Consider the following 11,606-nt stretch of genomic DNA (forward strand, 5'->3'; position numbering starts at 1 on the left):
CGTCCCAGGTGCGCGTCGAGGTGCCGGAAGTGACGCAGCCCGCACATTTCCGCTTTCTTTCTGCAGAAGGAACCGTTGGCTGCTGGGCTAGGGGGGCGCGGTGGATATTGGCCTTTGCCCCGGCCTTTTGTAGGTGATTAATTAGAGGGCGGTAGGGCACCCCAATTTCCTCTTGGTGGTTGGCCTGAGGATATGTGTCGGGAGAGGAGGAGGCTGTTAACCCCTTCGGCCTATTGGCGGGAATTGGCTAGCTCATCCCCCCGCCCCGTCAGTGGAGAGCGGAGGTTTTGAGATCCCCACCATTGAAAAGAATTGGGGAGACTCCCTCCCATATCTTTCCCCATGAGCCCCATTGCACGGAAGCGATGGAGGAATCCTGTTGGCAGGAGGAAGAGGTGCTTTCTTTTAGCTGATAGTAGCCCTCTGCCACTGACCTCCCGCCCCTTTCTTGCAGTGTTGGAGCACAGCGCATCTCCCCGCAGCCTGCTTCCTCCCACAGAACACTTTTCCCGCCTCCGAACCTCCGGCAAGATGTTACTGTTACTGCTGCTGCTCCCCGTGTGCTGGGCCGTGGAGGTCAAGCGGCCCCGCGGCGTCTCCCTCACCAGTAAGTCCGCCGCTGGATGATCGGGGTAGGGTGTGGGAGGGGCCGACTTGGGCTAGGCATTTTATAGCCTTTTGCCTCAGTTTCCCCTCCTCTGGGTAGGAAAGGTGGCAGTGCTCAGCTGATGAGTGGAGGCAGAGGTGCTATTAGGTTCAGAGGGCCTCTTCCTGCCCTGACTGAGTCCTTTCTTGCCTCCCCAGACATTCACTTCTATGATGAGTCCAAGCCTTTCACTTGCCTGGACAGCTCGGCCACCATCCCTTTCGATCAGGTCAATGATGACTACTGTGACTGCAAGGATGGCTCAGATGAGCCAGGTGAGTTTTTCCTTCATTCATTTATCATACATTTATTGAGCACCTGGTGAATTCTTGGCCCTGTGGTGACCAAGACAGACCCAGTCCCACTCCTTGTTGAGTGGGGAAAGCAGGCACAGAAGCCCGTGGTCAGTGGTTTGGTGAGGAGAGCCACAGGAGCTGTGGGAGCCCCAAAAGGCCCCCACCCAGTCTGGGGATCAGGAGGTGAGGTCTCAGCTGCACCCTGAAGTGTGCTGCAAATGGAGAGGCCAGCATGTGCAAGAATCCAGAGATGGGAGAAGGCCAAAGGGCAGACAAGAGACTGAGGTGAAGGCAAGGGAGGGAGGAGTTGGTGGTCCTCTTCTGAGGGTATTGGTGAGGAAAGGCAGCAGGAAGCACTGGAGAGTTTTGTTTCAGGCCCTGAGTGTGCAGCTGTCTCCTTCCTTTACTCAGAAATGTTTGTTTTTATGTTTGTTGTGCTCTCTGTGTGCAAGGATGTCTGGGGGCGGGCGGGGATCTGTCTAGGTGGATGTGACATGTCAGGCTCTGAACACACCCTGAAAACTTTGTCTCCCTTCTTTCCCACAGGCACGGCCGCCTGTCCCAACGGCAGCTTCCACTGCACCAACACAGGCTACAAGCCCCTGTACATCTCATCCAGATGGGTCAATGATGGAGTTTGTGGTAAATGAGATCCCACTGGGGTTAGGGGAAAAGGAATGGGTGGAGGGAGGAGGCACTGCCAGGTCTGCTAACACCCCCACCTCTGCCCTCAGACTGCTGCGACGGGACGGACGAGTACAATAGTGGGATCGTCTGTGAGAATACCTGCAAGTACGTGGGTGCCATCCACCCCTCCAGGACCTTGCCTTGCCCAGTGAATAAGGTCCCCTCTCTTTTCTGCTTTTGAGTATTGAGCACTCACTCTGTGCCAGGTGCCTAGTGAATGCTCCATCACCAGTTTTCCCTCTGGCCCAGACGCAATTGCAGTCATTTGCCCATTCAACAGGTGAGGAAGCTCAAGTTTAGAAAGGAAAATGACTTCCTCAGGGTCATGTAGCTCGGAGACAGCAGAGCCCAGGTCGGTCTAATTTGAGACTCCATGCTTTTAATTGCTATGCTCTGCAACAGGACCTGAAACCTGAAATGCCCACAGGCAGGTAATCTAAATGGCAGAAGCAGGCTGAGTATAAGGCAGTGGGGAATGGTGGAGAAAGAGGCATCTAAAGGGACAGCTGCCCTTGACTCCTGTTAGTTGATGGCAGGTAACAGGGCCTGATTCGTTTTTCAACAAAACCAAAAGTCCTGATAATTCTCTCCTGAGCGAAGATCTTTTATTTAAGTAGAGAGTGGATCCTGCACAACATGCTTACTGGCCAGATTGTCCGGGAGTCTGATTTCTGGGCTTTTCTCTCCTTTCTCTCTTGGGAGCCAATTTCCAGCCCCACATCCCAGCACTATCTAGTCCCTCTCTTGACCCCAAGGATGGGTGAAACTTGCGCACTGTTCCTCCTCACAAGAATGGGGGTGCGGGGCTCCGAGGCCTAGAGAGCCTGGGGAGGTAGGGGAGGAGGGTTTGCTCTTTTACCTTCCCCAACATGGGAGCAGCAGGTGGGGTTGAGCCCTTTTGGAAGAGGCAGATCTGATGGGTCCTAAGTGCCCCCTTGTGCTGCCTGTGTGTGCCCCCCACCCCAGAGAGAAGGGCCGTAAGGAGAGAGAGACATTGCAGCAGATGGCAGAGGTTACGCGTGAGGGGTTCCGCCTGAAAAAGATCCTTATTGAGGACTGGAAGAAGGCCCGGGAGGAGAAACAGGTGAGGGACCCATGAGGCTGACTCAGGACAATCTGGGCCCTGAGGAGGTCTGGAGGCATGAGCTGGCGAGGCTGGGTAGGGTTGATGCCTGCTCCTGGGGCCGGTTACTGTCTGCCTGCGCCTTGGTTTACTCATTTGTGCACTGGGCATTTAGTCATTGGTTAAGCCGTTACCAAGTGGACAGTGGTCAGCACAGGTGTTTACCGGGGCCTTGGGTGGCAGACCGTGGGCTGCGAGGAGCTCTGCTGCCTCCTAGAATAGGAGTGACGCCTTGCTGCATCCTGGGCCGTGGTTCTGGTGTCTGTATGATGGGGCTGATGACTGGCTTCTCTGTTCTGGAGGAGGACTCAAGACCGTGTCCGTCAGCAGCAACTGGGTTAATTCAATAGGGTGGATGCTTTGTGGGTCAGAAGAGGGTACATCCCCAACTGTGTATCTCCCTTCCCTGCCTGCCACCCCCATGGCCACTTCATGGTTCAGAGACCTCAATACTGCTCCTGGGCTTCTGCTCGACCTACTGAGCAAGTGTTCCAGCTCTGTTTCTCTGCCCAGGGAAGGTTCCAGGTCTTCTCCCATCCCCATGGCTGGGCTAGTGAGGTCTCTTTCAAATTAATGGGGCAGTGAGCTCCTTCCCAAGTTTAGGGAATGGTGGTGGAGCCATGTGGCGAGGTTGTCTCCAAGTGACCTTTGCCTGGGGGAGGATCCTGGCAGTAGGCCAGGCTGAGGTGTTGGGAGGAAAGTGATCCTGTGAGGGCCTAGACTAAGACCCTACAGCTTGGGACCCCATTCCTAGGCTGAAACCTGCCCAGCATACTTGTTCCTTCTTGAAATGTCCACAGAGGCCCAGGATGTGGACATTTCACACTGGGCATGAGGCCCACTGAGCATGAGGCTAGAAGTAGACCAGGAACTGCCTGAAGGGTACACTGTCTAGTGGGAGGGACAGACAAACAGAAGGTGATGCCCAAGGCTGCTGGGAAAAGGGAAATTTGGGGCTGTGGTACATAGAGGAGACTTGCCTGGTTCCCTTCCTTCCCCCAATCCCCAATCGTCTTGAGGGAAGCAAGCAGGGAAGACTTCCTGGAGGAGGAGGCCTCTATCTAAGCTGAAATCTGTAAGGTAATTCAGAGATAGCCAGGCAGTGTTCCAGACAGAAGGAAAGCATGTGTGAAGAACTGGAGGCAGAGAGCTTTTGGAGGTCTGAATGTTGTACAGTTGGGTCTAGAGTTTTAGATAGCAGAGGGGCAGACGGGGCTAGAGAGGCAGCAGGGGACTGGTCACACGGGGCCTAGGGACCACATTGAGGTGTTTGGGTTTTTCTCCAGTGGGCTGCGGGGGGAATCAGTGGGCTGTGTGTTTTGGAAAGACCCTGCAGTTGCCATGTGAAGTAGAGGCAGGGAGGTGGATGTTCGTGAGGAGGAAGGCAGAACAGGAGGAGACTGGCCCCTTGCCTTCTGCCCACCCAGCAAAAGCTCATTGAGCTACAGACCAGAAAGAAGTCCCTGGAGGAGCAGGTGGAGATGCTGCGGATGGTGAAGGAGGAGGCTGAGAAGCCAGAGAAGGAGGCCAAAGACCAGCACCAGAAGCTGTGGGAAGGTATGTTTCTGGGTGGCCAGGACTCACCCGCCCTTGCATCCTGGCCAGGAAGAGCCTGGGCCCAGAAGACTCGCTCATCACCTATTTGTTTTCTCTGCTGACTTGATCATGATGCCTCAGTTCCCCATGTGCCTAGTTATCTTGGACTGTGTGTTGATCATCATATTTGACAGTCAGTTGTGGGAATAACTTGTAGCCTAGGATGAGAGGTCCTTGTCTAGAGAGGAAGGGCTTTTCTTTTTGCCAGCCGTGTGGGAACGCTTAACCATTTAGGGACCCCCAATTTGGATTCAGGTTGGACGTTTCTCCAACCTCTCAGGCAGTGTGAGCCGAGATCTGAGTGCAGGCTGGGTAATTTCCAATCCAGCCTCTCTCTCCCTGAGGTAGCCCTCTGGGGTCACAGTGTCGTTATTTGGAGTGTGTGTGTGGGGTGTCTGCTATTATGCTCCCACCTTGGAGTTTGATTTCTGTCTCCTTGGCCCAACAAGTTCTTATCAAAACAGACATCCAAATTTGCCAGGATTGGCAAGGTCCTTTAGGGCAAAACCTGCTTCTGCATCTCTTACCTTCCCAAATGCCTCTTTCCCCTGGCAATTTCTACTGCCTTGGTTAGTTTTTTTTTTTTTAAGATTTTATTGGGGAATCGGGGGAAGGGGAACAGACAAGTTGCTGGGGTTTTTTTTGTTGTTTTTGTTCTTCAGTCTAGTTGTGGAGGATGTTGCTTCACTGGCCCAAGTTGGCACCGTCATTGAGCTCTTCCCAGGCGAGGCAGATCAGTCGCCAGCTTCTGGACGGCTGCTCACGCTGGCTTCCGGCTACACATGGTAGCTTATGGCAGCCCACTGCAGCAGGGACTGCAGCCTATGCCGTCGCTGTCACCTCACGGCAGCCCAGCTCCAGGTCGAGCTGTTGTTCAGCATCTTAGCTGTAGAGGGCAGTGTCACTGGCCCTCATATGTGGGATCCGAACCGGGGCCCTCTGGCGTCCCAAGCCAGTTGTTAACCAACGCACCACTCGGCCGGCCCCTTGGTTAGTTTTAAGATGATTTTTTATGCTGTGTCCAGCATTTTCTTGCTGTTGGCAGGTCATGCAAGTATTACGGGAAATTGGAAGCCTTGGTCCTCATTCTCAGTCTGCTCCTTTGGGGAACACACCACGGAAGCAGGATAGAAGGGGCAGGTGGGGGATAAAGAAGCCTTCTACTCCAGACTAGTTAAAGGACAAAGCGTTGCAGGAAGGAGTTAGAGGTGTGGCCCCAGCTGCACATGTGGCTGATAACCAGGAACCAGGCAAGCCTACCTCTGAGGCCACGCTGCTGATCTCTTCTGTCTCTCTGGCATCTGCCGCATTCTTCCTTCCCTCTCTCTCTCTGCCTTAATTTCTCATAATCAATAATTCAGTAGTTCATCCAACAAGCATTTGCTGAGTGCCTGCTATGTGCCAGGCACACCCCAGGTACCAGCAATACAGCATTGAAGCAGATGGAGAAATCCCCTGCCTGCACAGGGAGCAGATGCAAAGGCCCTGAGGCAGTATCATGTCTGATTTTTAAGGAGAAGCAAGGCAGCTGTGTGGCTGGAAGGAGTGAGCGAGGAGAGTCGGGGGAGACAAGGGCAGGTGCTGATGGGCAGGGCCTTAGGGGCTATGGGGAGACTTGTTTGCACTTTTACTCCAAGTGAGGTGGGAGCCATAGAGGATTCAGAGCAGAGGAGGAACGGGAAGCCAGGAAACCTGGGAGGAGCTGACTCCAAAGAGGCTCCCTGTCCAGAATCACACAGGGTCGTTGGGTGGAAGTGCCTGCAAGGGTTCCCTTCTTCCTTCTTTCCTCAGTGGAGGCCATGTCTGCCCCCACACCCTGGCTTCCACCATCTCCTGCTTCTTAGAGACACTGGGCCTTCAGTTTTCTCCCCTTTCCTGGGTGGTCTTCTGTGGCTGGCACCTTCCCTCGGCCTAGCAATACGCTCAGACCTCTGTTGCCCAAACATTTGTCCCCAAGCCCAGCCTTCCCCTCCAATGCTGTGAAGCCATGTAGCCTCTTCGTCCGGATTGAACCTGCTTCCTATACTCTGTGTCCTGGTTCCTGAGGCTTGAATTTCCTGTTTCTTAAGTCTGAGCTTTCCTTCACCACCTTCATAGAAGCCACACTGCTCCACAAGGATGGTTTTCCTGCCCTTCCTGGTGGCCCACACTCTCCTGCTCAGTGGGCCCAAGACCCCGGTGCCTCTTGTGGGCTAGGACCCTGACCCTGACCTCTGCTCTGGTTCCCTACCCACAAATGAAGCTGTACCTGAATGGACCTGCCTCTAAATGTCCCACAGGGACCCCAGACTCACCAGGTTACCCCCCTTGCCTGGCCGTACGTCCACCCTTGTCTCTGTTCCCTGATCTTCATGTTGGAAAGAGCCTGGTGGGGTGCTGGGCCCCTTGTGGGGGCCTCCTGGACATGCAGCCCCACCCTCCTCTCACATGGTCTCTGCTAGCCTCCACTTGTTGAAACCAAAGTCCCAGGAGTGTCCTCAATCATCCCTCACATTGACCCATCTGCAGACCTGTCAGCTCTCCCTTCAGTCTCCCCACAGCCTGGCACTACTCGTCTCCTCCCCTGCCCCCGCCGCCGCCCTGGCCAGCTCTTGTCATCGCCTGGCTCCTGCCCCCAGTCTGTCCCACACAGTGGCCTGACTCAGGGCCCCTCTGCCCAGCATAGGGCCAGGCACAGAGCTGGTGTTGGGGGAGAGCAGATTTCAGGGTGGTGGGAACCAGCGGGCAGGGCAGAGGGTGACAAAGCTGGCCCCTTCACAGAGCAGCAGGCCGCCTCCAAGGCCCAGCAGGAGCAGGAGCTGGCGACCAGTGCCTTTCAGGAGCTGGACGACGACATGGACGGGGTGTGAGTATGCCTGCCTTGCCCTGGGACCCCTTCCTCCCACCCAATCACCTTTAGAAACCAGCCAGCCCCCCACCTTCTCACCGTGGGGCCTGAGCTGGTCCCAACCCCTCTCTGAGTGAGTCGCTACTTACTTATGTGTAAAATGGGTCCAGAACAGGCTGGGGTTGGGGGAGGAGATGAGGGGAACTGAGCGAGGTGACGAGGGATCCCATTACTGTTTCCAAGCCTACTCTGGTCAAAACCAGACCCTTCAGCTGTGCCCCTGAACTTGCTGGCTGACTCCAGGCAAATGGCTCAGTGGAGGGTGGGTATTGGGAACAAGGAGGCTGGGCAGGCACCCCAGCAAGGAGCAGGGGACTTCAGAGGAACCAAGAGGGCAGAATGGGCAGGGCATATCCTTTCCTGGTTGGCAGTGGTGATGGGTGGGGGGACAGGATGTGGTGCCCAGGCCTTCATGGGTACTTGGGGTCCGCTGAGTGGAGGGCGCCAGTCAGAGGGCAATTTGGATATATTGGGTGCTGAGGGTGGAAGGAAATGGATGCTGCTGGTGGGTCAGGAAGAGAGGGGTCTTGGGGGACACGGGATCCAGGTGTCTCCTAATCCCACCCCTGTCCCTGTCCCTCCTCTGAGCGCCTTCAGTGTTGTGGAGACTTAAGGCTGGTGTAAGAGGCAGGGGACTGGGTGGCTGGGACCTATTCTTCCCAAGGGTGGAGGCTGGAGGGGGCCCCAACCCTAGAGCTCCCCTCCCCACTTTCTGAGGCTCACTTGGCCTCTCTTGGCCTCTGCCTGTGTCCTTGCAGGGTCTCGGTGGCCGAGCTGCAAACCCACCCAGAGCTGGACACTGATGGGGATGGGGCACTATCAGAAGGGGAAGCCCAGGTACCCACCCTGCCCCTTGGCCTGGGACTCCTAGAGGGGATTGCCCCAGGTGACTTCAGTGCCTGGGACGGGAGACAGGCTGGCTGTGGGCTGTTCCCGGGGAAAGTTCCCTGCTGGCCCTGGGCCAGGGCTGCTGGGGCACCCAGCATGGCTGATGTGGCCTGGCATTGCCTGGGGAGCCAGGAAGGCAACTACCCAGCACCAGTTCTCCCTGCCCTTTGGGACCTAATGGGGTCACATGGGAGCCATAGGGTGGTTGCGACAGAGCCAGGTTTCCCGTCCACGTGCCCTGACCAGCTCCCATGAGTGTGAGGCCTTTGGCGCCCCGTCTCTGCGCAGTCTGCACCCGGCTTCTCCATCCTGCTGTCCATTGCTGGCCTCTGCCGGGTCCCTTCCTGGTGCTCATGGCCTCTCCCGCTCGCTCTCTCTCACTCTCCCTAGTCTCTCCAGTAGTCCCCCTCCCGCAGCCCCAGAGTGGGGGCGCTCCTCTTTCTGTTGGCCTGTGCTGCCCCCTTCTGGCTGCTGCACCTCACCCAGTCTGGCCCAGGTGTGGCCTTGTGTCCAGGGCTTGTGCCTGGCACCACAGCCTGAGGCCCACCTTGCAAGTGCCTGGGCACAGTAGGGGCACCCGGAAGCCCTGATCCTGACAGTACCCCAACAAATGCACACAGACCCTGCTAGGGGGAGACATGCAGATGGATGCCACCACCTTCCATGACCGAGTCTGGGCTGCCATCAGGGACAAGTATCAGTCTGAGGTCAGTGGGGGAGGGGAGGTGATGTGGTCCTGCACCCCCGCCCCGCCCCCTGATGCCTCACAAAGGAACTGCCTCCAGTTCTGGCGCTGGGCCACCCTGGCCAGCTGGGCTGCCTTAGACCCCCCACCCCCCAGCTGTCAGTCCCTCCCTCCAGGCTTCTTGGAAGGGCCAGAGACACTGAGGCCGCCTCTGGCGCAACGGTCTCAGCATGGACCCGGTGCCATGGGGTAGGGGGCGGACTCCCAAGTCCTCAGCACTGAGCACCCCACATGCCTGTCAGGCGCTACCCACGGATTCGCCTGTGCCTTCTGCTCCTGACCTGACGGAGCTCAAGGAGGAGCAGCCCCCGGTTCCCTCACTGCCCACGGAAGAGGAGGAGGAGGAGGAGGAAGAGGAGGCTGAGGAGGAGGAGGAGGAGGAGGAGGAGGAGGACTCCCAGGCGCAGGGGGAGCAGCCCAAGGTGTGTGCCTGGGGAAGAAGGGCGTACGGGGGGCCGGGGGCTGGGTCACTTGCTGATTGCCCGTTCCCCAGGAGGCCCCACCCCCACTCATGCCCCCGCAGCCGGCCAGCACCACCGAGGAGGACAAAATGCCACCCTACGACGAGCAGACACAGGCCTTCATTGACGGTGAGGGCTCACTGGGCCTGGGAGGGAGGGGCGCTGCCCATACCTGCCTCCCCCATCGCCTGTACCTACCGTGAACCAGTCCCCACCTGCTCCTTGAGCAAGACTGGGGGGCTGAGGCTCGGGGAGGCTGGCTCCACCCCCATCAGCTCCAGGGGCCCTCCTGCCTCCTTAGAGGCTGCCGCTCGCTTGTGCCCTCCTCTCAGGTGGGGAGCCCTGGCCCTGTTCCCTTGGGAGCTGAGAGCCTGGGCAGTGGGCTGGGGTCTGCCCTGTGGCTGGCAGGGCCTTCCTGTGCCCAGTGTCACCCAGAGCAGGCCTGGGGGGTGGGGACGCAGGTGTGTCCGGGCACCCCCTTCCCCTCTCCCTGGATGAGGGTAGGAGTGCCTCTGACTTCCTCCTCTGCCCCTGCAGCCGCCCAGGAGGCCCGCAACAAGTTTGAGGAGGCCGAGCGGTCCTTGAGGGACATGGAGGAGTCCATTAGGTATGGGAGTGTGGGTCTGGCCACAGCAGGGCAGCATCTCCACCTGCCCCACAGCTGCCTGCTGCCCAGCTCCCCAGAGGAGGTGTAATGGGGAGTTGCTGAGGCAACCGCTGTCACCGAGGCAAAGAGGTGGCAGTGGTTCCTGAGGTCCCCATGCGGCGGGGAGCCAGAGCCCATCCCCCATGCATTCGTCCACCATGGGTCATAGGACCTTCCGCGTTGTCCTGAGTCGGTCTGTGGTGATGTGCTGCTCCAGCTGCCCCTTCACCACTTGCCGTCTTTTCTAGGAACCTGGAGCAGGAGATTTCCTTTGATTTTGGTCCCAATGGGGAGTTCGCCTACCTGTATAGCCAGTGCTACGAGCTCACCACCAATGAGTGCGTTACCCCGCCAAGGGCAGGTGGGCGGTGGACTCGGAGGGTCCAAGCCTGAGCAAGGTCACGGGGAGTAAGGGAGGTGGCTTTAGGGGCAGTCAGTGGAGTTCGAGGGGCCTGTGTATGCCCACCCCCATGTTTAGGACCATCAGGGTGGCTGGCGTCCTGTGTCCCCCTGCCCACCAGCCCTATCCCGTGACAGGTACATCTATAGGCTCTGCCCCTTCAAGCTTGTCTCACAGAAACCCAAGCTCGGCGGCTCCCCCACCAGCCTCGGGTGAGTAGTCTCAGGCCGGGCTCCCCTCCCCCGTTCCACCCCCAGCCACCCCAGCTCCCAGCCGGCCCACCCTCCGCACCCCACTCTCCTGCAGCACCTGGGGTGCCTGGGCCGGTCCTGAGCACGACAAGTTCAGCGCCATGAAGTATGAGCAGGGTACGGGCTGCTGGCAGGGCCCCAGCCGCTCCACCACTGTGAGTGAACCGTGTGGGGGGCGGTGTTGGCGACCCAGGCGCGGCTGAGCCCGCCTGAGCCCCCACCTCCCGCCCACCCTCCCCAGGTGCGCTTGCTGTGTGGGAAGGAGACAGTTGTGACCAGCACCATGGAGCCCAGTCGCTGCGAGTACCTCATGGAGCTGATGACACCGGCCGCCTGCCCGGAGCCGCCCCCTGAACTGCCTGTGGATGGCGACCACGATGAACTCTAGCCCTGTTGGGCACGGAGGTGGGTTTCTGCCTGCCTGGGTTGGGGGTGCAGTGGGGTCTAAGGAAAACAGGCCAGCACCACTGCTTTCCTCACCTGTGTCCCTTTGTCTCTTTCTCATTGGGTCTTTCTCTGGCCCCAGAACTTCAAGACATGGAACCAGCCCCCAGCCGTGCTGCCCACCCACCCCACAATCTGTGGACCAAGACCTGCCCCTCTGGGTTTCCTTGCCCTTCCCACGGGGGGCAGGAACCGTGAGAAGGCCCCCTGCTCTTGGGGGACCAGGCGTGACAGAGCCATGTTCCCAGGCCCTGGTATTCCCCAAAGATGGACTAAAGGAGCGCACCCTCCGCAGGCCCCCAGCCTGGTGGTTTATTGCCCACTCTGCCCTGAACCCCCTACCCAGGGCATCTGCCTCCCCTCCTGATGGGGACAGTGAATTGACTGTGACCTCAAAAATAAATGACCCTCCCAACCCATCTGTGTCTGTCTTGCTTTGTCAGATGTGAAATGGGCCAAGGGTGGCAGAGGGCAGAACAGATGGGGTAGCAGCTTTCTGTAGATGCTGGGCTGGCCTCCCCCATCAGGCCAGCTAC

At 58.2% G+C, this 11,606-nt stretch overlaps 1 protein-coding gene across 4 annotated transcripts; it reads left to right on the top strand.

Moving 5' to 3' along the window:
* Nucleotides 1-46: 46 nt before the first annotated feature.
* PRKCSH (PRKCSH beta subunit of glucosidase II) lies at nucleotides 47-11,489 on the top strand. 4 transcript variants are annotated; one of them, XM_019659329.1, is made up of 18 exons: nucleotides 47-133; nucleotides 455-607; nucleotides 805-921; nucleotides 1,489-1,584; nucleotides 1,677-1,734; nucleotides 2,596-2,713; nucleotides 4,180-4,309; nucleotides 7,109-7,193; nucleotides 7,994-8,072; nucleotides 8,744-8,830; nucleotides 9,111-9,290; nucleotides 9,362-9,458; nucleotides 9,867-9,936; nucleotides 10,224-10,313; nucleotides 10,513-10,587; nucleotides 10,682-10,781; nucleotides 10,868-11,031; nucleotides 11,153-11,489. In XM_019659329.1, exons 2-17 carry the CDS (start codon nucleotides 532-534, stop codon nucleotides 11,012-11,014), a joined length of 1,605 nt encoding a protein of 534 aa, XP_019514874.1. In that variant the 5' UTR covers nucleotides 47-133; nucleotides 455-531; the 3' UTR covers nucleotides 11,015-11,031; nucleotides 11,153-11,489. The 4 variants fall into 4 exon arrangements, with proteins under 4 accessions (XP_019514874.1, XP_019514875.1, XP_019514872.1 ...); XM_019659330.1 differs by having other exon boundaries at nucleotides 59-129; XM_019659327.1 differs by lacking the exon at nucleotides 47-133 and having other exon boundaries at nucleotides 283-607.
* The last annotated feature ends 117 nt before the right edge of the window (nucleotides 11,490-11,606 follow it).

The sequence above is a fragment of the Hipposideros armiger genome, unplaced genomic scaffold (assembly GCF_001890085.2).
Source record: "Hipposideros armiger isolate ML-2016 unplaced genomic scaffold, ASM189008v1 scaffold_298, whole genome shotgun sequence".
NCBI classification, from domain to species: domain Eukaryota; kingdom Metazoa; phylum Chordata; class Mammalia; order Chiroptera; family Hipposideridae; genus Hipposideros; species Hipposideros armiger.

Bases quoted from the DNA above. Each gene is read 5' to 3' on its own strand.
- PRKCSH (XM_019659327.1), top strand. From the start codon at position 343: ATGAGCCCCATTGCACGGAAGCGATGGAGGAATCCTGTTGGCAGGAGG. The intron at 9,459-9,866 runs GTGAGGGCTCAC...CTGCCCCTGCAG, and splicing joins GACACAGGCCTTCATTGACG to CCGCCCAGGAGGCCCGCAAC. The intron at 9,937-10,223 runs GTATGGGAGTGT...CGTCTTTTCTAG, and splicing joins GACATGGAGGAGTCCATTAG to GAACCTGGAGCAGGAGATTT.